General features: G+C 37.6%; 1 protein-coding gene across 5 annotated transcripts in view; it reads right to left on the bottom strand.

Moving 5' to 3' along the window:
- LOC107663865 (syntaxin-binding protein 5-like) overlaps window positions 1-24,821 on the bottom strand; it is a 138,995-nt gene that overhangs the window by 9,391 nt on the left and 104,783 nt on the right. The window contains exons 18-24 of one of the 5 annotated variants that reach the window (XM_016454232.1): window positions 22,707-22,858; window positions 20,323-20,391; window positions 19,107-19,172; window positions 14,402-14,506; window positions 9,474-9,527; window positions 6,342-6,524; window positions 423-521 (exon numbers count right to left, since the gene is read on the bottom strand). In XM_016454232.1, the coding sequence (XP_016309718.1) occupies window positions 423-521; window positions 6,342-6,524; window positions 9,474-9,527; window positions 14,402-14,506; window positions 19,107-19,172; window positions 20,323-20,391; window positions 22,707-22,858 (728 nt within the window). The remainder of the gene's footprint in view (window positions 1-422; window positions 522-6,341; window positions 6,525-9,473; window positions 9,528-14,401; window positions 14,507-19,106; window positions 19,173-20,322; window positions 20,392-22,706; window positions 22,859-24,821) is intronic. The other 4 variants (XM_016454234.1, XM_016454233.1, XM_016454235.1 and 1 more) reach the window with 4 other exon arrangements.

Here is a 24,821-nt window from a genome sequence, read left to right as displayed (position 1 = left end):
TTGATAATACTGACAGAATCATCAGACCTCCCTTAGACATTGACATACAGAAAGTATTTTCCTGAAACAGGTTAAGCCTCGCCTTGGACGGATAAGTTTTTTGTAGTCCAGGACTAGATGTAATCTGTGTCTCGGAGATGTCACAGTGCGTGGGATGGACAGACGACTACAAGCCGACAACACTGCAGATTGACAGAGGCTGGTGTGAAACACAAAGCAGACATCATTGTAATATTCAGCTGCTAGCAACTAAGGTGTAAATCCAAACCTGAAGATGAAGAGCAAGGTGAGACTTTGAACATCATTCAACGTGACGAGAGAGGGGTTCTGACCAAGCAACTATGAGCCACAGGACGGGACAGAGCGAGACGTGACGCTACAGGGCGAGTGGTCCTTGTGACCCTCAAAAAGCCCCTCCTTACCTCTCTCGCTCCAGGAGTAGGTGGTGATGTGATGCTCATCATGAGAGTACATACTGACTCCGTGTAACTGCTGCAGCATGGCTCGTCGGGACGGATAACCTATCCATCAAACGCACACACACACGACACCCCAACGGCCACAGTCACACACACGTAAATACAACCATACGCGACCACGACATACAAAATGACACAAATGTCAGACGTATACCAAAACACCAAAAATACATGACCAGAACATCACGGTGTACAGAGAGTGACAGAAAAAGAGAGAAAGAGAAAACCGATTAACCAATATGCCAGAAAGAAAGAAAAAAGGGTCCTGACAGGTCGATATTTTTTCGAATACCTGCCCACAACATTTCAGTATATTAGATAGCCAAAAAAAAAAACCTAAATAAAATTAAAATTAAAACCGTCGACAGAATGAAATCCTTTCTGGGCTGTGATGTGTGTGTGTGTCTGTGATCACAATAATTAATGGGACAATTCACTCAAAATTGAGATTTCTGTCATCATTTACTCACACTCATGTCGGTCAAAACTAGGGATGCACCGATACCGATACTGGTATCGGTATCGGAAATTATCTAACATTATCAAGATGAATTTGTTCTGACACAGTTTAACTCTGAGTTCTTGTCATATTTTATTACCATTTTCTAAACTATAGCGAATAAACTGTGATAATGTGAGAAATGTTGAAGGTGTCTGAATAAATTTTGGTTTGACTGTATCTATTTGATAAATGAAGTTAACCAACTAACATTATACATACCCTTTTGGTTTCTGTACACAATATTTAAAAAATGTACAAATGCAATAAAAATATCAGTATCGGTACTCGGTATCGGCAAGTACCAAAAATAAAAGTATCGGTATCGGGTGAGTACTGGAAAAAGTGGTATCGGTGCATCCCTAGTCCAAACCTATAATACTGGCTTCAAAATGTTCAAAAACTTGTTAAATGGTGTATTAATAATGGGAAGATCAGATAATTTTAGGATCTTTGAATCTTGTTCAGCAAAATGAACAAATCTTTATTCAAGTCATTTCATTCATATGAACAGAGTTATTAAAAATAATTAAAATGTTACATTTCCAGTAGCCAAATTTCTCCAACACGTCTACTTGCGTCAACTTTCACCATATTCCAAATGAGAAAATCATGATAATACCAGCCAAGACAAATTATGATAAATGATTAATGATTAAATTACTACTCAATTGTGTCTTCTTGTCTGAGTTGTTCATATGCTGGGAGCTTGTTTCCTCTAGCCTGTTGCCCTAAAGCAGAACCTAAAATATAACAGTCACAGTAAAATATCGTTGTCAACCATGTAATAATTTCTGTTACCTTTACATAGCCTATGCAGCTTTCATGTCACAAAAGAATGAATGTCTATAAGACCAGAAGGCTCGAGAGGTGAACAAAACATTTGTTTCCTTCTGTTTACCATAAAAAAGCCTATCAAAATGAATGAATAGCTCATGGGAGACCAATCACTTTAGCATATAATATGAGATATATGAATACTTTTATGGTATAGAGATTTGTTGACTTTTTTTGGACATTTCTAGTCACTGTGTGTTTTCACAAAAAGCAGCATGAACATTCTTCAAGATATATATTTTTATGTTCCACAGAACATATAAAGTCTAATGGGTTTAGAACGACATGAAGGTGAGTAAATAATAACAGAATTTTCATTTTTGGGTGAACTATCTCATTAACACTGACCAAGACGGGACTCTGAGGTCTCACAGCATTCATTTCCCAAGCAATATAACACAAAGCAAACTGAACACAAACCCACAAATCCACTCTCACACAGTGCAAAATGGTCACGCATAAAATCACATATAGGTTTGTTTGAAGACACGCACATTGACCTTTCTAACAACGGCACCTGTATCTGCGGGAACTGTGAACATAATTAGTCGTATCCATCCTGTTAGCCTGTTAGTGTGAATATTTCATGATATAGATGTCTGAGAGAACTGATCTGCTCGCTCGTTCACACTCTCTCTGGGACTCTTTTGCTGAGGTCACTGACTGTCAATCACTGCAGGGGAGCCAAATTACACACCTGTTATTAGAAACAGCAACAACGCCCTCTCTCTGTGGGACAGGCAAACGATTCTGAGGAAATTCATTTTATCTGTCTGTTGTGGGTCCCTCAGTGATTCACTTTTCTGATCCTCTGTGTTTATAGTTTGTGTACACACATAAACGTTGCTTAGTCTTATAGACCTTAGTCAGCACCATATTTAATTTCTGACAGCAATGAAAACAAGGCTGTGATTTATAGAAGTACAGGTTCAATGTTCAATGGATTGTGCTGTTGTTTACCAGCTTACCAATTGTTCAGCTGACAATACATCTTTCAAAATGTCTTCCAGTAGACAAAAACTCCATAAAACTGTTTGAAAATTATTAAACTGTTATGAAAATTTCATTTAATCTAGGACCTTTATACAGTGCATGCCATTGTAAACACTTTAGTCTATCTCTCACTACCTTGTTTTTAACCATGTAAAATTGAATATGGCGTCTAACTTTTTCTTTTAACAAGTTAACAAATGATTCTTGTTAAACTAATCAAATGAGTGTGTGACTGAATGATTGACTCACAAAAAGATGCCCACTTATCGCCACATACTGTACTTCTGTTATGATGTAACCTGCAGAAAATGCTCTAAATGAATCAGTGAATGATTCTTTTTGGTAAATGGGATGTGACTCAGTAGATTTTAATGGGATAATGGGATGTCAAGGAGACAATGGGCTGATTGAAAGTCCCATTCACTACCACTTATTCATTGATTTGTAACAAATGTCTGTAACTGTCCTTATTTTGCTTAAATCAAGTATGTGCATGTGTCTTTCCATCCTTAATGCTCTTTATATGAGATACGTATCCCAACTACCCGCAGCTCTCTCTTCCTGTAGCGTGTCTCATTAGCGGCGGCCTGGCTCTCTTCGCAGCTAATTGACCTTTAATTATCCTAGCGACCCCACTGCGGCACCACATGCATGTTACTGTAGCGATAGGGACGCACGCCACGCGTTGAGACCAAAGAAGCAGTAGGCAGTCCTCTAACGGACAATAACACTTTTCCAAGTGTGGAGAAAAAAATGGGCCTGTCTATATCTAGACAGACGTGGATCTATTTGAATATCGCAATATTATTCAATTAAAAAATTTCAAGCTGAGTCTGTGCAGAAGAGTTTCAGAGATGACTATTGCGCTTTCAAAACTGCCCAGGTGGAAATAAAAAAGAAAGAAAAAGGGGTGATGGGAAGACGTACTATTTTTGTACTATTTTTTCTCAAAAATGAAATCAAATAGAGATTATTAGGTTAAGGCAATATCAGTGCACAGCACGTCATTCTGGGAACCATCCAGTCACTGTGAAAACCTTATGAACTCTGTGACACAATTTGTACGTTGCTGTTCGACTTGGGCTGGTTGTCCTGGTTGGCGTCCTTCACGTAAACAGGATTATGGACACAGATGATGGCACAGGGGGAGACACTGCCTATCGCTGCGATCGGATTAGTGAATGATAGGAAGTCGGTGCCCAAGCGAGGATATGATCTAAGTGATGCGTTACCGCTGTACAGATCACGCTAATATGAACAAGACATCTGCTTTTGGGACATATATGACTGACAAGGACAAAGAATTGACATGAGATAAAGACATACAGAAGTCACGTTTGCTGTGTGCAAGCCCACGATAACAGTTAAAGGAGTCATACCACATACATAATGAACCTAAATATAATAATAATAATAATATTTTTTTATTCTGAGGTTCAAGGATATGAGAAGCAGCAGGCAGAGAAAGATGAGAAAGGGATACATTTGTTTTTTCCTGATATGACCTCTTTAAAGCAGGGCTCTTGTAACACACACTCACACACTCCCACATTTAAATATGGAAGTGATATGAAGAAACACTTGAACATACACACATATTCTGATTATGTGTTTTGTAGAAATGTGTTGTGTTGATAGTGATTGGATTGTCCATGTATTTCATTTTGGTAAATTCCCTTCTAGTGATCCAGATGAAACAGCTGCAATTTCATTTCATATTATGAAAGATGCTCGAAGAGAAATAAGTCCACAACCATAATCGTTGTGTAAACACCAACCTAAACTTGCGAAGAGACTGCCAACATAATTTTTTTTTTTCATCAACCCACCTGTCAAATGACTACCTCAGGTGTAGAGGTAGTAATTAAAAGCATTAAAAACAAAAAGTATAATTAGGCTCACAGCGGTGTCTGCCTCAGCCTCCATGTTTGAAGCACAAATACGGTCTCAAACATAAAAGGGACAGAAGATCCCCAAAGCTTGAAAAGCAGAGTCGTTTTTGTGAGTCACACTTTGAAAGGTTTGTGCCGTTTCTTCTTCTTTTCGTTTTACTTTCGATGACTTTTGAAATGCTGGTTAATAAAATAACACACTTATTTCATCAACGTTTATCCCATTCATCCTAATACTGACTTTAATCAGGATAGATGGGATTTAAGTTTAATTAAAGTTTATAACACAAACCTATTATGAGATCACAAAAACGTTCCACCAAAATTTCAGCAAAAATGCAGTATGGTAATTGGTGCATAAGAAACTCTGTTACCCCTTTTCCACCAACAAGGTGCCAGTGCCAGAGCCCAATCTGGTCCTGTTTTGATATAAATACATGGACATTAATTGTAAATACAAACCTATATGACTTAATCTTTTCCCTGAAACACATAAAGGAAATGTTAGGAAGAATTACTGCAGTCACCACTGTAGCAGCACACACCTAATGTTGTGACAAAATTCACCTACTGTGCTTAACTTGCATGTTGAGGTTGTTTCCCTTTTAAGAATGTTATGCTTGCATTTTGGTTGGAGAGCTTTAAGGTGATTCAGTCGGTTCATGGCTTTTCATTCAATTAAACACACAAATACCTAGATGTGGTGACCCCAACGTGCAAAATGTTTCTCCGCCTGGGCGACCCATGCTGCAGCTTGCTGTTCCTAAAACTCTGGTATCTCGAGAGTGACTAAATTGGCAATCACTAGTCAAACCACAACAACAACAAAAAAATATTTGGAGATGTCCAAGAGCATCAGGGTCAGCACATGTAGGTGTTAATGCAAACACAAGCAACATGGAAATTGGATGAAAAGCAGAGAACCGGTTAAACCACTTTAATGGACTCCGACCAAAAAGCAAAAGTACATCTCTTAAAGGGGAAACAACCTCATCCCACAACTTAACATTCTTAAAGGGGTATGAAACCTCACAAGCACAGTATGTGAATTCTGTCACGTCTTGAGTATATGTCGCTACACTATAGTGAATTTTACTGCATGGAAAAATGGTGCAATTAAATTAAATAGTGACTGAGGCAGTCAGTCATCTCCTTTAAGTTTCCCCAGAGGAAAGTCAATTGGGTTTGGAGCAATATGAGGCTGAGTAAATGATGATAGAATTTTAATTTTTGAGGGTACTATCCCTTTAAAACCAAGAAAAAAGACCATGATGTACCATATTTGTTTGTGGGCAGTTATAGCATTGTTCGGCTCTCAAATGTGGCTCTGGCGGTGCTGGAAGAGGTCCACAGATCCCCTGGTCGAGCACCGGCTCAGTGGAAAAGGGATATGCATCCTGTGTGGCATGACAGGGGTTTAGTAATCACCAATCTCTCCAAAAGAGTGGAAAACAAAACAATAAAACCAAAGAAAAGGCAGTGAAATCAGTGTCAGAAAACATAGCAATAAAACCCCATACCCTCCTCCTTGTATCCCTTGATGAGTGTTAAACATGCATAAGGGGAATGGGCAGTGGGGGAATAGGGGAAAAAAGGGTAAATGGATTAAAGGGATAAAGGAGCTGGAGAACAAGCACACACCTTCGGTGAGGGAGGACACAGGCAAAGAGACCTCCATGCATGCGGCGGACTGGGCCTTGCGGAAGGGCGGTCGGCCGGGCCCCCTGCGGGCAAGGCGTGGCCCTTCAGGGCCCCCCGGGACTCTGGCCCTCCCAGTCGGACAGGGCTGGGAGGTGGGGCTAGTGCAATGTCCATTCACATGATCTGTAACAACGGGCATAGCATTAGCAAAAAAACCAAATGAGATTGAAAATAGAAGAGTGTGTGAGAGAGAAAGAGAGGTGAAGAGGGCAGTGGGATGAAAACAATGCAGCCGCAAAGGAGAGAGAAGCGTTAACAGTAAGAGGAAGCAGTCATATAATAGCAGCTTTAATCAGCCAAAAATCATTCTGATTTGAAAAGGAAAAAGGAAAATGGAAAGGGGAGGGGAAAGGGAATTGGAACGGAAAAAGGGAAAAGGATAATGGAAAGGGAAGAAAAGGGGGGAAAAGAAAAGGAAATGAAAAAGGAAAATAAAAAGGCAAAAGAAAATGAAATAAAATGGGAAAAGAAAAAAATAAACAAGGAACAGGAAAAGGAAAGGAAAATGTAAAGAGAAGTAAAAATACAAAAAGAAAAAATGAAAAGGGACTAGAGAAAGAACATGGAAAAGGAAAGGAAAGTTGCAGGTAATGGTAGCTGTTCAAAAAAATAAGCCTCAGAGAGGCTTTCTCATCCCTTCTCAACTCAGACACTTGAAAGGATGAAGGTGGAGGACTTGATTTTACAGAAAAACAGAAGCTTCCCTCTGCAGTCTGTTTATGCAGGAAGTTGAGGGAGGTCTGGTTGAGTATGCAGGAAAAGACCCAGATTCAAACTCCCTGCATCTAAAACAGCACATTTTTCAACAACACCTCCAACACACCTGGATCAAAGTCTTACTAGCGTCTACCTGAGAGAGACATCCTGTAGCCAGAAGCTCTCAGATGGAAGCAGCCTGTTTATATGTTCCACAGTATCCTCTAGATTATGATTGACTCCTGACTATTTTGACATTCTAGCTGTATATTTCCCTCCCTTCCTCCATTTTATATCTATCAGTCATTTTCATGCCAACGCAGCCATTCAAATCCACGACTGTATGCTGTCATTTCATATCAGTGGGATTTCTACTCAGTCATTTTTATATCACACAGTAGACTTGGCAACCAAAACTCTGACACTGACTCATGGTGCAACAAAGCACTATTAAGAACACCATCTGTAGTACGTTTGAGAAACTTCAATCATCATTTTAAAGACTACATTAGTTCATATTTTCTTGTATGCACAAGTTTTTATAGTACAAGTTACACACTAACATTTATAATGTTGGGGTCAGTAATAATTTATATATAAAATATTTTATGGTTTTGAAAAAAAATAATTAAGCACCCCATCTATATTCAACAATGATAAGAATAAGGAAAGTTTCTTGAGCACTAAAATCAGCATGTTATAATGATATAAGTATCATGTGACACTGAAGACTGGAATAATGGCTGCTGAAAATTCAGCTTTGCCATCACAGGAATAAATGATATTTTAAAATTGCTTACATTTGAAAACATGTCATTTAAATTGTAATAATATTCCCACAATATTCCTGTTATACACTGTATCAATCAAATAAATGATGTCCTTTCAAAAACATTTTAAAAAATCTTACCAATCTTACGAAGTTATGAATGATAGTGTATGTCTATGTTTTATTTTTGTAAAAAAAAATATTGCTACATCAAACAAATTTTACATTAACTCTCATGACACTAACTAAAATCCAATTGAATGTGGTAACTGGGCAGGAATACAGCATCTTCAGATGATTTTGCTGCAGGACTGATATTCTGTTCATGAAAGTCAGAGAACGTCATCTTAGAGTCAGGATGAGAAAGCCCAAAAAATGGAGCCCAGTCCGCAGATGTCTTTACATCTGTTTTCCCTGGCCTGCACCAGGGACAGAGTTTCTAAATGAGCCCAGGTTCATGAAAAGATCCAAACTGAAGGTTTAGGATAGTAGAAAATATTACAAAAGCCCCGGTGCATTCAAGGGGAGACAGTTCCAAGCACAAAACTACAGAGAGCCTGCCTGTAGACACACACCCTAGCTCTCGATTTGAGCCACACACACATACATTACACTCACACAACACTCATAAATTGGCTTTCTAATAAGTATTGATTTTTTATGTCCTTTTTCTGTTTTTATGACCTAAACCTTCAAGATATTTTCATATTACAAAATGACCCAACACCCGCTTTCTAAGTTCTAATATTTTTCCAAGCACAAATCGAAACCTTCGAGGATTAGAAACATGTGTAATCACTCATGGCCCAGATGGTCTATTTTCCTTTGTAATGCTGCACAGCTTGACCTGTTGAAGGAACACTTTCATTATTACACATTAGGTCAAGTTTGGCACAAGAAATTGGAGAGGAAATTGTTCAGCCCTCGGCGAGAGGTGTGTTAGTCACAGCCTAGCATGAAACAAAAAGCCAGACAAGAGGAAAGAAAAAGGAAAAGAGAACAAGGAAAGATATTCAGCGAAAGAGACAGAGTGAGTATTTCCGTACAAGGCTGAAGAATGATCCAAGTCACGATGAGGCAAGCTCACTTGCAGAGAATGATCTCATTACATTAGTGCATGTCGATCAGAGGTAGAAGATGGTCCAATCACAAATGAGCAGGCTTTTCACAGAGTTAGAGAATGGTCCAATAGGGTTAGAGCATGTTCTGAGGTATAGAATGACCCAATTATGATGGAGCAAGGCCTTTAAGACATAAAGGATGAACCAGTCGCGAAAGAGCAAGATTTCAGAGTGATACCTTTCTTAACTTAAGAATGAGTATGTTGAACAAACCACCTTTGTAAACACTTGCAAAATGTACATTGAGAAGCATAATAAAAAATTTTAAAAAGGCCACACGCAGAGATGTGAGGAGGGAAATTTTGCGCCACGTCATGAATTCAAATGAGAAGAAAGTGAAAAAATAAAAATGCATTAAATATGAACTGTAAAATGCAAAGACAAGGGGCTTCATCATGTCATTCTCAACAGGATGGAAACAGAGAAAGTTGATGCATCGAACGCAAGAATAAGGAAAAAGGTCTGCTCGCTTTCGGCCTACCGTACCAAGATCAGTCTTAAGATCTGTGGGTAGACTTAACTTTCTGCCTGGTCCCTTGACTGAAACAAAAATAGGACAGAAAGGGGCAATTAATCCAGTTAAGAAAACAAAACAAAAGGCAAAATAAAGAGATCAGCTCAAATTAAAATAAAAAAAGAAAAAGAAAATCATTTAGTGTAACACATGCAGGTATACACACTGACATGTAATGTTTCGCACGACAGTCATGCCTGATCGCACACTGCCACCAGATAAACAGATTTGTCTGTTTTTAGACAAGCAAACACATGCATGCAGAACGCATCTAAGTTCAAACGCATAACTCAAAATCCATTTTTTTAATTTCCGTTTCCTTCCATGTTGATAGGAAAAAAAAATGCACGAATCAATCAAAATAACTGCAAAATATACAGATTGGATCTACTGTACTATATTGAACAGAAACCACAAAAACCGCACAGAAACCAATCACGTGTGTGCATGCATACACAATTAGTAAAACAAACACAGAGGTTCAAATTAAAGTGCAATCAGATAAACAAAGTGAGGTCAACATTTTGCAAGCATTTTGCACTGAAAAGGTTAGAGTATATACTGAGCCGAATGTCTAATATGGCAGGATTACTGCTGAAATGGGATTTAAAAGAAAATTTGAAAAAAATATGTATGAGTGGATCCAAAATACTAATTCAACATCAGTTTCCAATGTTATGCAGGCAAAGAAATGTAATAACCAGGCATGGTATCCCAAAGAACGTCTCTCAAAGTCTCTATTTATATGATGTACTCCAGAACACTAAAACATGTTGAGCAGAATACTTCCCAAGATGACACTCTCCTCCTAAGCATCATTTCGATTAAATGATTTTAAAGTAGGGTTTGATATTAGAATGTCATTTTCAACAGGGTGCTAATGCTTTTCCACTTATGGATTCCATGAAATGGTTTGATGAATGCAATTTGCTTTCCTATGTTGACCAAAGAGGTCTATAATATCTGGAGAAAGCTATCCATTAGCACTCCCATTCATCTTGGCTGGAGCAAGGCCACCGTTTTACCATTTTAAGAGTCCTTTATGTTACTTGCAAAAATTTTAAATTTTCGTTTTGAATGGAAGATGGTGTACTTGTGCCATTAACTGACCCCTGCTAACTGGATCATACTAGCAAACCAAACCAAAATATATATATATATAGATGGCGATATATCATCCTCTCGCTCCATCTCTTCGGAGTTGGATGAGATTTGAGCGTAAGACAATGCGGGAATTGCTCCTGAAAATGGCAGTAATTAACATTCTGGGATCAATAACCTGTGCCTTAGATGTGGAATGCTTCCCATTAATCTCTACACTGAAAAAATCAATCTGTGCACACATGTGCAGGTGTGTAAACATGAAAGAGAGATCCACAGGAAGTGTGGGCTACCTACACTTTGATATGAGAGCAGCACATTAAAGGGTTAGTTCACCCAAAAATGAAAATTAGCTTGTGTTTTACTCACCCTCGAGGCATCCTAGGTGTATATGACTTTCTTCTTTTAGACGAATCCAGTCGGAGTTATATATCATTGCAGTCAGCGGGTGTTGCAGTTGAACAGTCCACAAGCCGCCAAATAAAGCACGCGCATCCATAATAAAACGTGCCGCAGACGGCTCCGGGGGGTGAATTAAGGCCTCCTGTAGCGAAACCATGTATTTTTGTAAGAAAAAATATCCATATTTCAAACATAATAAACACTTTTCTCTAACTTTCGTTATCTGTCATATGTGGAAGCCGTTCCGGCGGATGACATAGCACGTCGGCGTTGCGTGATTAGTGACGAATGCGGAGAGAGAACAAAACAAAATGCCGGTCACGAATTAGAAGTACAAACCGAGGATTTGCAAAGAAAAATGTTGGAGGATTTCGATATAAACCAAGAGGAGACTGGTTTTCCTTTGCTAAAGTAAGGAAAAGTTGCTTCCTTTGTTCCTATAAACAAACTCGCGAGACTAGCATATCTCAGAGGCGCGCGCGCTGCGCATACGTCCTGCGTCATCCGCCGGAACGGCTTCCGGATATGACAGATAACGGAAGTGAGAGAAAAGTGTTCATTACGTTTGAAATATGGATATTTTTCTTACAAAAACGCATGCATTCACTACAGGAGGCCTTAATTCACCCCCGAGAGCCGTGTGAGGCATGTTTTATTAGGAATGCGCACGCTTTATTTGACGACTTCTGGATTGTTCAACTGCAACACCCGCTGACTGGAATGATAGAGCTTGGAATAGCCAGGACAATTTTTTATATAACTCCGACTGGATTCGGAAACTATATTCTCCCTGTGTGTGTTTTGTGTGTATAGACTGAATAAACCCATGTTAGACATCTTTTGTTACTGTTATCCAGTGGCACAGCTACAATGGCAAACATAACAGCTGGCATCCGCTGATTTCAACGTCAGACCTCAAGTGGCTACCCTGTATTATTGTTTTTTCCATAGGCACAATTTCAGGAGTCGTTTAGCTGCTCGTTAGAACGTTCCGAGCAGCATGGCTTCAATCCCGTTGACTCCTCTGTGAGCCTGACTCGGATGAACGGTAATTTGGGATTGTTTTTGGAAACATCTCAAAAAATGTCTTCTGCTATCCTGCACTGCAATTTGCATGAATTACCGACTCCTTTGCTTTCAGCTCACGTCATCTTCCGCTAATTCGTAGAGGCGGATATACTTCAGGAGTAAAGATGCCGACGCCAGACTCTACGATGAATTCAAAAGAATTTCATTCTCAGAAGCATGCATTAGCATTTTTGAGCCACAGTGTTGTTTTTGCTGAAATAAAATGTCAAATCTTCAGCATCTTCCTCTCTTGTAAGCCTTTCATCAAAAATACATTAATTTACTTCTGTCTGGCAAAAGAATACGTCACTACTTAGCATCACCGATTTGGTGACCTTTGTAGTGACCCAGTATTTTTTTTTTTAAAGTGAGCCAACGCTTAAGGCCATTCACATGCAGAACATTTTCAAAAGTGAACAAAAGCATTATTAGCATATAATTCTCATGCTTGTAGCCATTCTCTCTGCCATGCTCTCGGAGACAAAGCTTTGCAGTCTGGCACATTTGTGTAGTTATATAAATCCATTTACATTAGTTGCATCTACACAACTAACTATAAGTTTAACATTTTTGGTATTTGCTATGCCTTTCATAACAAGTTTTAACAACACTTCATCAATGTACAGAATAACTAGAGCACTACTCATTGATAAAATAAGTTAACCAATTAATTAATTCAATTTTAAGATATTGTAAATGTCTTCAAAAAACAAACATGTGCTCAATAACACACATACTGTACAATCATGGATGGTGGAGCTACTGAGGGCCAAAGAAAAACCCTTGAGAGCCTGCTGGGGTCTAACTAAAGCAAGTTTTTTCTTTTACAGATTTTGTTTGTCATGCTGTACAATATGAGCCCAGTGAGATCTTGCAAAAAAAGCTACATGTTAGAACTGATTTTGTTAATCATACTCAAGCAAAATTGAAATAGTAGGGTACAATGGGGCTGAAGGTGCATTTAATTTAATTTTCTTAAACATCCACATTTACTCTGCATATGGAAATTTGGCTGATTTGTAGCAACATGTTTTTTTAAACAGTTTTCTGTTTTAACTATTTAACAGTTTTTCAATAACTGAATATAAAAGTGTTTTTTTTTTGGAAAAAGCGCCCCTACTGTTGGGGCCAAAGGTACAATAATTGACGTGAAATATCTGGCTGAGTTTTCCATTTTGAGATTAGATTCTACTGATTAGTATAATTTAAAACATATTTCAAAATATGGTATTAATCATATCATAACATTTATTTATTGTTACTACCGTAGTCATATTAAATTATTAAAAAATCTCCTTCAAACAGTGAAAAAAGCTTTCAGAATTTTTGTCTTTTATATTTTGTACTTTTAAAAATGAATGTATGTATGTTTTAGGTCATTTAAATTATTGTTTTTATTGAAATGCACAGAAAATGGTACAAACTTTGCTAAAGTGATTGTTTTGAACAAGTATTAACTTAAATATTATGCAAAATACATTACTTTTGCTAAAGTATTTGTACTTGAATATGGGTAAAAAGCTTAGCACCTCATATATTTGTATGATTTCTAATAAAACCAAACAAACAAATTTTATGATTTTGTTTCCCATTTAATGTGTTGTTCCATAAATATTAAATAATAAATATATAGTCTTTTATTTTATTTTTTGTTTGCAAGTATACATTATGGAAGTACTGAATAGAACATTTTCTTAATGTTTTAATGTCTTTAGCCCTGTTGTACCCTGTGGCTCAAACCCAAACTGGCCATGCCAACAGTGCTAATGCTAATGTTTGGAATGAAAACAATAAAAAATAAAATGGTGAAAAAGAGGACTACTGCTTATTCTAAAGAGCAAACAAAATTTTGAATTTGAATTGAATTTTGAAATTCAGTAAAATTAAAAGAATCCCGTGTCAAGTCAGCCAATGGAAACTACATGTGACAAAAATGAAAACAGACTTTATTTACATATAAAAAAAAAAAAAAGTGTCATCTGACTCTACTGGACCTCAACGATCAACGCTCTGTCTGGGCTACAGTCACAATATCACCCCTCTCATCAACACACACAATACATACTACCTACTACCATGCCTCGATCACACACATGCCTACAATAGCCAAACGTGAAGCACACTTACACATACTCACATACGCACTCACACACACCTACACCTACACCTCAGCAGCACGGAGCGTAGCACAGGACACTACGAGCATAAGGTTACTTCTACTGCAGCATGCTACCCCCAAACAAACACCCACACACACGCAGACGGAGAAGCACATGAGCCGTTGGCTTGCTGTGTGTGGGTGTTTTTAAGGGGCTGGACACATTCTTACCATTGTCCAACAGGTAAAAGACAGGACTGTGGTGGCAGGACCGGAGGTTGGACACAGGTTCCCCTGTGCCTCGAGGGTCATTATGGAGGGAAGGGGTGTAGGGTGCTGGAAATCAGAGATCACACAGTCATTGTCACATACCAGGCTCAATTAAATACAGCCAAGCAGCTTGTTATAGGTCATTGGGATTCATAACAGGACCCTACAAGTGGAGAAAATCACACACAAGGAATTTTAAAATAATCTGATAATAATAATATAACCATATTCTAAAGATTATAAAAAATAATGTTAAAACAAAACAAAAATATATTATTTTTTATATATAATTTAGGCTGGTGGTAATTAAACACTTATGGCGCTTAAATGCTTTCATGCCTCTTTATAGATAAGTTTTAATTAAAGTAACTTTTGGTTGTGAACGTGATTTTGAATCTGTTAAGTGACTTATACAAAGAGCATTTGAGAAATCTTAGGCATGCCATTGCATCGACCTTTGTTTAATGTGCATTTATTAGAAAAGCCAGTCTTGACCTTGGAAAATATCTGGTAGAATTTTTTTCAGCAGCAACTGACATGCTTTATTTTTTATTTTTTTTAATACTGAGGACATTTCAGCACACACAGAATGGTGGATATTCTCGCTGCATTTAACCTCATCAGACAAGATGAATTCATAAGACTCACAAATCACTGCAGGTGTCGACCTGACAGTAAAAATCATGATTGCTGTGTGAATTGAGGCCAAACTGCTGAGGGTAAAGATGAGAGAACAGCGTTGTGAGAGACTAACAAGTGTATAGCAGGACTCCTGGTTATTCTGTTTTAACGATAATGTCCTTGCTCAGTCTTTTCTGGAATCATCTGCCCTTCTGTCCAAAAGCTTAATTTTGCTCTCATTTAAATACTGTTTCTTGCCATTTCATGCAGATATGAACTCAGGACTGCCCACATTGTTTCACCCATCTGTGCTGCGGTATCAGCTTACATTACATTGACTTGTGCTTTGACTTTACCTGATAACAGATAAAAGTAAAAGGTGACAGCACAGCTGGTATCTAAAAAATGCTGGTATCTAAAAACAGGGTTATTATTAATTTGAATGAAAAGCAAATTAAGTGCTCTTTCCAGTCTAAAAAAGGCAATGTAATGAACAATACTGCACAAATTATAGCGATCACAAAGAAGGTCCTTATTCTGTCCCAAACGTGTACAGTAAAGTGGATATACAGTATACAACACCCCATCAGTTATATTCAGGTCTATAGTGACACCTGTTGGCGCAGTTGTGTAACTTTCGTTATGTCGAGATCACGAGAAAAATAATTCGTGATAACGAGAAAACAACTTTCGTTATGTTGAGATCACGAGGAAATTAAGTCGTGATAACGAGAAAACAACTTTTGTTATGTTGAGATCACGAGGAAATTAAGCCGTGATAACGAGAAAACAACTTCCGTTATGTCGAGATCATGAGAAAATTAAGTCGTGATAAGGAGAAAACAACTTTCGTTATGTCGAGATCACGAGAAAAATAAGTCGTGATAACGAGAAAACAACTTTCGTTATGTCAAGATCACGAGAAAATTAAGTCGTGATAACGAGAAAACTACTTTTGTTATGTCGCGAGATCATGAGAAAATTAAGTTGTGATAACGAGAAAACAACTTTCGTTAAGTCGAGATCACGAGAAAATTAAGTCGTGATAACGAGAAAACAGCTTTCGTTATGTCGAGATCATGAGAAAATTAAGTCGTGATAAGGAGAAAACAACTTTCGTTATGTCGAGATCACGAGGAAATTAAGTCGTGATAACGAGAAAACAACTTCCGTTATGTCGAGATCGTGAGAAAATTAAGTCGTGATAAGGAGAAAACAACTTTCGTTATGTCGAGATCACGAGAAAATTAAGTTGTGATCACGAGAAAATAACTTATGTCGAGATCACGAGATAATTAAGTCGTTATCACGACAAAAGAAAGAAAGAAAAAAATAATAATCCATGGCCTCTTAGAACTTCCATAGAAAATAGCTTTAACAAGCCAAAGAAGTCTGCCATTTTATTCCAAAAACATTTAAAATGTCTTACCATCAAGGCAGAATCCTATTAATTACATTGTTTGAGATGTAGTGAGGGAAAAGTGATGCATGTCCCGTATGACAGCTGTTCGACATTGCTATACAACCGACTAGTGTTTTTTTTTCTCTCTCTAAAAGTCTACAAAGCCAACAGCTCCCATATGAAACACCCAGGCACATTTACCAATTGTATGATTGTATGATGAATCATATCACATTTATGATTGTAAAGCGCTTTGGGTGTACAGCAATACACAATAAAGCGCTATATAAAAAATGCATCATTCATTCAAACATGAGTGCAATGAAATACATACAGTAAACACAAACAAATAATGTATTAGTATTCTCCTTCCTCATCATTTATATTTTCTCTATAGTCCTTCAAACTTTCTTTTTATGCTTCAGTGGCTGATGCCCAGAATCTCAGTCCAATTTTTGGCTGATTTCCCCATCCAATCGTAGAAGGCCATTTCCCGACTCCTGTCATTATAGCTGCTTCCACAAAAACACATCTTAAATACTCAGCAGCCTGAAGCCAACACAACAAATCCCAAAGAAGAAAACACACAAACGATACTGTTCTGACAGCCAGCTCTTTACCACAGAACATTCAGAAAATCACACACATGTGACTCCTGTGCTTCACTACAGGCTTGAGATCTTAAAGGAACTGTTCACCCAGAATTGACAATTCTGTCACTGTTGTGTGAAAACAAATGTTCTTCAATACATCAACTTTTCTGTATTCCACAAAAGAAATAAATTTATATAGGTTTGCTAATTTTCACTTTTTGGTGAACACAGCCACATTTCAGAAGTAAATCTCATGACTCCTTTCTTTCTCTCAAACTACTAATGTCAGGCTACAGCTCAGCTCGCCTTCCCAAGCGACTTCCATCTTTCAGGCTGCCTGCTGAGCTGGGAACTGGGAAAACAAGCAGAGGCTTCAACTGCACTGAGACATGAGAGTGAAGTGAGAGAGAGAAAAACAGACAGCAAATTTTGTATTCTTGAGACACCACATAAAATGTGCCTCTGACATTTCAAACAACAACTTCAAAAAGACACAATGCAATATTTCTTCCCCTGAGAAATCAAAGCTTTACTGAAATAATTCTTCTAAATTAAGAGCTCTATTTAGATCCTCAAGGACAAGCACTGTTGTTGTCATCATGTTCATCCCACTGAGGCGATGCAAACATTGAGTAGAGCTCTGTAAACATTATCATATTCTCATAAAAATTCTACACAGGTTATGATGGCTTTAAACAAGAAAGAAGAAACAAAGACATTGGAGGTAAGAGAGCAGAGGAAAAAGCCTCCAGGGACTGAAGACCTGTGCTGTGGGGAAACTGAAAAGAGGACAGAAAAGAAAAAGATGAAAACTGCTGGTTTGATGAAGGTTTGAAGGTTTTTGTGAGTGTCGCTATTTTAACGTTTCTGTCGTTAAAGCTGAAATGTGTGACATTTGCACCACAAGTGGAATTTCAAAAATAATGAATGTTATCAAACAGGTTTTTTTAAACACTCCCCCATCATTAGGTGCATTTCCATTATAGGTTTGCGCAAAACTTTTGCAATATTTTATAAATGTTGATAAAAACAATTGCGAAATGACAGTGTTTCCATTAACCGATGTTATGCGACTAAAACGCAATTTTTTCCTCTTGCAAAAAGTCATGATGACCAATGTTGGGAGGTTAATGTATGTCGCAGTCACCGCACTAGCCTTTATTTTTAATTGAAGGAGCCGTAGACATGTATCTTTAGCAAAGCAGTGTGGAGATTCATTTGCAATTGTGAGATATATTCCCTTTTCGATTTGCCTAAAAACCACCTAATGTGAGAGTAAATTTCATTTTTGCAATATAAAGTTTTTGTAAAATTGACATATTTCCATTAGGCGTATTTTCAATTTCCAATTTCAATTTGCGCAATTTGAATGGTAATGGAAATGCGGCTACTGTTTCCTGTGGGGTGTGGCTATTAGAGATGGGTGTGGTTATATTGGGGTTATTATAGGTGCGGCTAGACATGGGTATGGCTATCAGAACAAGGAGTAGGTGTGATTATCAAAGGTGATATGGCTATTTGAGGTGGGTGTGGTCATGAGTGGGTGTGGTTATATTAAGTGTGTGTGACCAATCGTGGGTGTGGCTATAAAAAGTAAGTGTAAGTAAGTGTGATTATCAGAGGTGGTGAGGCAATGAGAGGTGTATACTACAAAAAGGCATAGAATAAGTATGCAAATTGGAACACACTCTAGGTGTGATTATGATAGGTTATATGGCTATTTGATGTGGGCGTGGTCATTAGTGGGTGTGGCTATATTTAGTAACCGTGACCAATAATGGCTGTGGCTATCAAAGGTAGAATTAGGTGTGATTATCAGAGGTGTGTATGGCCAATCATGGGTGTGGCTATCAGAAGTAGGAGTAGGTGTGATTATCAAAGGTGATACTGCTATTTGAGATAGGCTTGGTCATGTTTTGGTGTGGCTATATTAAGTGGGTGTGGTCAAGCATGGGTGTGGCTGTCAAAGATAGAAGTATAGACGTATGCTTGATTATCAGAGGTGGTGAGATTATCATAGATGTGTGCGGTCATGAGTGGGTATGGTTACCTGAGGTGGGTGACTTGCTCCTCTCTAGGTCCAAAGACACCTGATTATCAGAAAGCTCCGTAAGGCCTGCCGTGGAGAAACATGGAAGGCACAGTAAGAGGAAGAAGATGACAATAATCACTGGGTTCCATGACCACCAAACACATTTGCATGCATCAAATCACCAGGACAAACAATGTGGTCTGAGACACTATCATGATCCTGGAGCGATGCAAGGAAGATGTATAGACATCTTAATAGCATAGAGTTTTTAAACTTTTAACTAGGCGTATACGGTACATTTATTGCCATGACGTGGTTGTTCTGTCTGTTGTGAATATGAGCTGTTCAACCACTGTAGGGTATATTAACTCCAGAATCAAGCATGTGCACCAATACCAACAACAATTCCATGCATGTGTGTGCATGCAGGAGAGACAAAAATCGCATCGATGTTACTCGAGGCATGACGGTAAAAACATGATAAGGCCTGCACTGCAGAAATATCATTTTGAAAGTGTGTGTGTGAACTAAAGTTTATCTGCAAAGTACATGCTTAGCTAATTTTATTATTAAATAATAACAATAACTTTATTATTATGGTCATATACATGAATGCAGTGAAAGCCTCATTTTCACAAATGAGATTAATTATTTTGGCAGAGTCTGTTTTTTTTTTTTTTAATATTGCATTTTTGGGCCATCATGATTATCAGACACATTTCAGATTAAAAAAAGTTCTACTGTATATAAATTCACTAGTCACTTACTGTACAATGATTTTTTTTAAGCTTCTTTTTTTAGCAATGTTGACTTAAATTGGTATTTTTATATTGACTTTTTTCCCTACACAAAAAAAGTTATATTTTTTGTTTAAATGGAAAAGTCATGTCATTTTTTTTTTGTTAGTTTTCCTTGAACCATGAGAACGTGGTCATTTTTGATTGGTTCATTACACAAACCTTTGGCACAAATCAATAAAACACTTAGCAAGGAGACAATCAAAGGTTGTAATTGGATGTTTCGATGTATGCAAATTCAGAATATGTGATATTCTGTAACAATTAATTGAATTACTATAAATAATGCTGCATTGAGTGTAATATGGTATGGTAATTCTACCTTTTGTAAACTTATACAAAATAACACATTTTGATAAATGACATCCCATTGTCTGTGCTTTGCCTCCTTGCTGTTGTGTTGCCCCTATCGGCGTTTCACTGGAGACATGACTTACTCTGGTAAGAAGTACGGATCCGTTTCTTTGAATCGGAATAAAAGTTAGACAGGCCGCGCATGCAAAAGTCTGCAACAGCGCCCCCATGCCCCAGCACCGCCACCCACGAGAGGAGATACGGAGCGAGGGAGGAAAAGAGGAGGAGAGAAGAACAAAATAGGCTCAGAGTGACAAAACGCATGTGACCACAATCCGAGCAAGACCCAGTGTACTGAGGGAGAAAATGAAGGAATGAAAATAGGAAAATGAATCCTAACCTTTTGCTTTTTTTTTTACTTCTACCGAAACAACAAAATAAGTCAGAAAACAGAACTAAACATAAGGAAAAACCTTTCAAGATTAACAGCCACCACAGAAGGTGGCACTGAAATTGTACAAACAACCAAACCAACAAAACAAACATAAATATTAACATAAATAGAAATGACTTCTCTCTTCAGTGGCTATCTTAAAGTGTATATGTGAAGATGTATTTATATGCATAAGTATTAGTATTATGGATTAATTTTGCTGATGGATACCCTATCTAAACCGAATGTGAGCGTCTGACAGCAAGCGGATCACATGAACTTTGCTGTTTTTGTACCCACTGGAAGTTGCTGCATCACAATGTTGCAGTTTGTTGATTGTAATGTAAGCTTTTTTTTTTATGTCGCTGCACACACAATGCAAACTGCAGCACTGCTCATACAGTGGGGTCCAAAAGTCTGAGACCAGACTGAAGTTGTTGGTTTCAAAATTTATTTCAAACCTGGAGATAAACAAAGTTTTTAGATTTTAAAGAATTTTTATAACAAATCACGAATACTTTCTGCACTATTTTTTGTCCATAATCAAATAAGCCTATTATGACCAATTCTCAATCAGCCATGATTAATTTATGTCATGAACCAAAAGGGTCCAATAATGTTTTGGTCACTGATAGGTCTTTAATTCATGTAGGTGTACATAAATTTAAAGATATTTACAATACCATTCAAAGGTTTGGGGTCAGTGATTGATTGATTGATTGAATCAAAATTAAGAACAAAGAAATCTATCTCAAATAAATGCTTAAAAAAATCTATTCATCAAAATTCTGAAAGAATACTTTTCAACATTGAAATACTTCTTGAGCAGCAAATCAGCATATTAGAATGATTTCTAAAGGAAAATGCGACTCTGAAGACGCTATAATTCAGCTTTAACATCACAAGAATTAATTATATTTTAAATATATTTAAAAAGAAAACTTATTTTAAACTGTGATAACAATTCACAACATTACTATTTTCACTGTATTTTAATCAGATATATGTAGCCTGTGTGAGTTACAAACATAACAAAATATAGCATAGAAAATTACTATTAAAATACAAAAATATGATTACATTTTAATGAGGGAAAATTGCTGTGTGCACTTTAAAAAAAATAGGGATGCACTAAATTCAAAATTTTGATTATACTGACATTATAATAAAAAACTGCATTAAAAATTTCAAAATAGAAACATTTTGACCAGTGGTCTCAGACTTTTGGATCCCAGCATATATAAAGAGAATGACTAAAGAATGTAATCAATGATAGAATAAAAACTGAGTGGGACATCTGCTCCTTTCATCGGATTGGAAAACAGAGAGAGAGAGTATAAAACAGTCTCTTTATACACACTGGCCTGAGTGTGTGGGTGAGCGTTAAGACGTTTTCTCTCTTTTTTGAGAGCTTACATAAGCTATGGATCAAAATCACTCTTCGACCGCACCGAACGACCTTTCTGCCCACCTCTGCATCTCCATGTCGGCTCAAAGCCTCTCGGTTTCTAAAGATACGGCTGCCTGAACAAGAGGAGGGAGAGCGACCACTTTGAAGTGAGGAGCCAGCATTGCCGCCTCCCCACAGCTTCCTTTTGATGAAGCTCTATGAAAACAGATCTTCATCTTCAGCTTTCACTTATGACATCTCCTTTCTCTGGATGGTCCGTGTGAGTGTGTATGTGCGTGAGCAGTCGGGGTAGGAGGAGAGAGGAGGGCAGGTGGAGCGAAATCTGTGCTGGATTAGTAACAGCGAGTCCGTATGGCAGGTTACGTTGTATTCTCTGATAGGTGTCGTGCTCAGGCAAAGACCAACAGCAACAGAGATACAACAGACGACATGCAGAGAAGGCAACCAGGAATGCAGTCTGTCCCATGCAGTTAAAGAGAGGGACTGTATGTGTGTGTGTGTTAAATGGACAAGAGACAGACTATTTACAGGCAAGGACAGAAGTTAGACAGCCTGAGATTTGCAAAGTTTGGTTTTGATAGCTGAAATGCTGAGCATGTTTGTAGATGCAGGCCAGCTGAAATTTATTTTACACACTGTATTTGAACATTTGTGGGATTCTGAGACACATAGTGCATGTGTACCTGATGTGGACTGTCGGTTTTTGCGAGGAGAGCGTGTTAGTCGCTGGAAAGGGTCTGCGGATCCGTACAGCTCCAGGGTGCTCATACACAACAGAATGGTTTTCTGCAGGTAGTCCACCACTACCAAACCATTGCAGTTACCTAGAGCCAGCCTGCACAAACACACACACTCACTGATCATACTCAACTATGTTTCATATTAGAAGTGTCAGATATACAAAAACCCATCATAAAGTCCAGTTATGACTAACAATATTTCTAACAATCGCAGTTACTGTATGTCTAAATATAATATGATTATTGAATGTATCATACAGCTTTGCTCAGTTTACATTTCCCTTGAAGAATCTTTACGATGTTTATATTTTTCTTTTATTATTTTTGCATGTATTTTAAAAGTGGGATAATAAAAATAAATTGCATTTATTTATTTTTTATTTATTTATTTTTAACACTGGCCTGATGAAATGTTTGACAAAACAGATAGGACAAAACTGATGCATATAGTTCACAAAACTAAACTGAATATATACAAATAATCCTGTTCAAAATTAAATATATAAGGTCAAATATAAATTCTTAATATATTAAAAATCTAAAAAGGCTAAACAAAAAGATAAATAAATTCAAGAGTAAATTCAAATGAATTCTTTTCTTTATATACATCAAAAAATGTATCATGGTTGCCACAAAAATATTAACCAGCATAACTGTATTCGACATTGTTTCTTGAACACCAAATTAGCACATTAGAATGATTTCTGAAGGATCATGTGACACTGAAGACTGGAGTAATGACTGCTGAGACTGTTGAGATGGTTAAAGGCTGTCGCACAGCGGATGAGAAGTGCAGCACCACGTCTTTAAAATTATTACGATTATATGAGCGCACGCACATCAGCGGCGCCATTCTGCATCTGTCTGCGGTGCCTAGCAACAACTCAAAACAATGTAAAGACGGCCGAGATGAAACGGACCAGACGAGAAGCACAGCGAGAAGCGACGCTTCTCGTCCGGTGTGCGACCGGCTTCAGAACCATCTTAGCACTGGAACAAATGAAACTTTAAAATATATTACAGGAAACAGTTATTTAAAGATGCCATAGAATGCATTGATACAATATTTTAAATTGTTCTCTGATATCTACATAGAAGGTATGTGGCTTAGGTAAGGGCAAAAAATCTCCAGAAACGGTTTTACATGTCCATTTACAACCCTAGGATTTGTCCCTAGAATGAAATGGCCTGTTTTTACCTTATTTGGAAGGGTCATGAATAATAATGTTGAGCTCTGCTCTGATTGGCTGTTTCACAGTGCGGCTCATTTCAGTAGCTCACACAGGAGGAAGGAAACACAGGGAAAATATATATTTCAATACTTTCTCTCGCAGTTACATCGTTGGGTAATTATACTGTATATAAAATGCGGGCATCAGGGAGCCGCTATTAACCCTCTGATGCATGCATTATTAAATCACAAAGTAATATTTTTTTACATGTATGTTTTTACTTTTAAACAAATGAAAAATCATGCCAAAATTTTTTTTTTTGTCAATATATTATATTTTGAGGGAGTTACATATCTGTCCACTGTAGTGGACACCATGAATCAAACGTATAAAAAGTAAATCAATAGAACTTAATGGGTGGTCTTAAAAAACACGTCTTTAAAATATTTACTACGTGAAAATGGTATGAATACACATAAGAACATTCAATAACAACAAGCTATGTCATAGGTACATGGTGCATCCCCTTTTCCTGCCGCCATTTTGAATATATTATACAACAATTAAATGGAATCGTTGACAACACTTTGGGGGTTCGCCAGTTGGTGGTTGGAACATGATGCTACATCTTAAATGGTTCAAAATAACTTCCAAATAGCTGTCCACTGTAGTGACCACGATGCATCAGAGGGTTAATATATTCAATGCACAATCGCTTTTTACTTTCACTTTCTAGATTTGCGATCGCACGTGCTCTGTGTAAACTACAGCGGCAGTACTTAACACACATTTTACAAGATCAGATGCTTGTCAGTGGTGCTCAGGATCTGTAAATCATTCGCCATCATCCTCAGTCATCTCTCCTTACTCTGTTTATGTGGTAAGT

This window comes from Sinocyclocheilus anshuiensis, unplaced genomic scaffold (assembly GCF_001515605.1).
Source record: "Sinocyclocheilus anshuiensis isolate Anshui unplaced genomic scaffold, SAMN03320099.WGS_v1.1 scaffold976, whole genome shotgun sequence".
Taxonomy (NCBI): domain Eukaryota; kingdom Metazoa; phylum Chordata; class Actinopteri; order Cypriniformes; family Cyprinidae; genus Sinocyclocheilus; species Sinocyclocheilus anshuiensis.
Note: the sequence above shows the minus strand (reverse complement) of the source record. Positions and strands in the feature narration are given on the sequence as shown.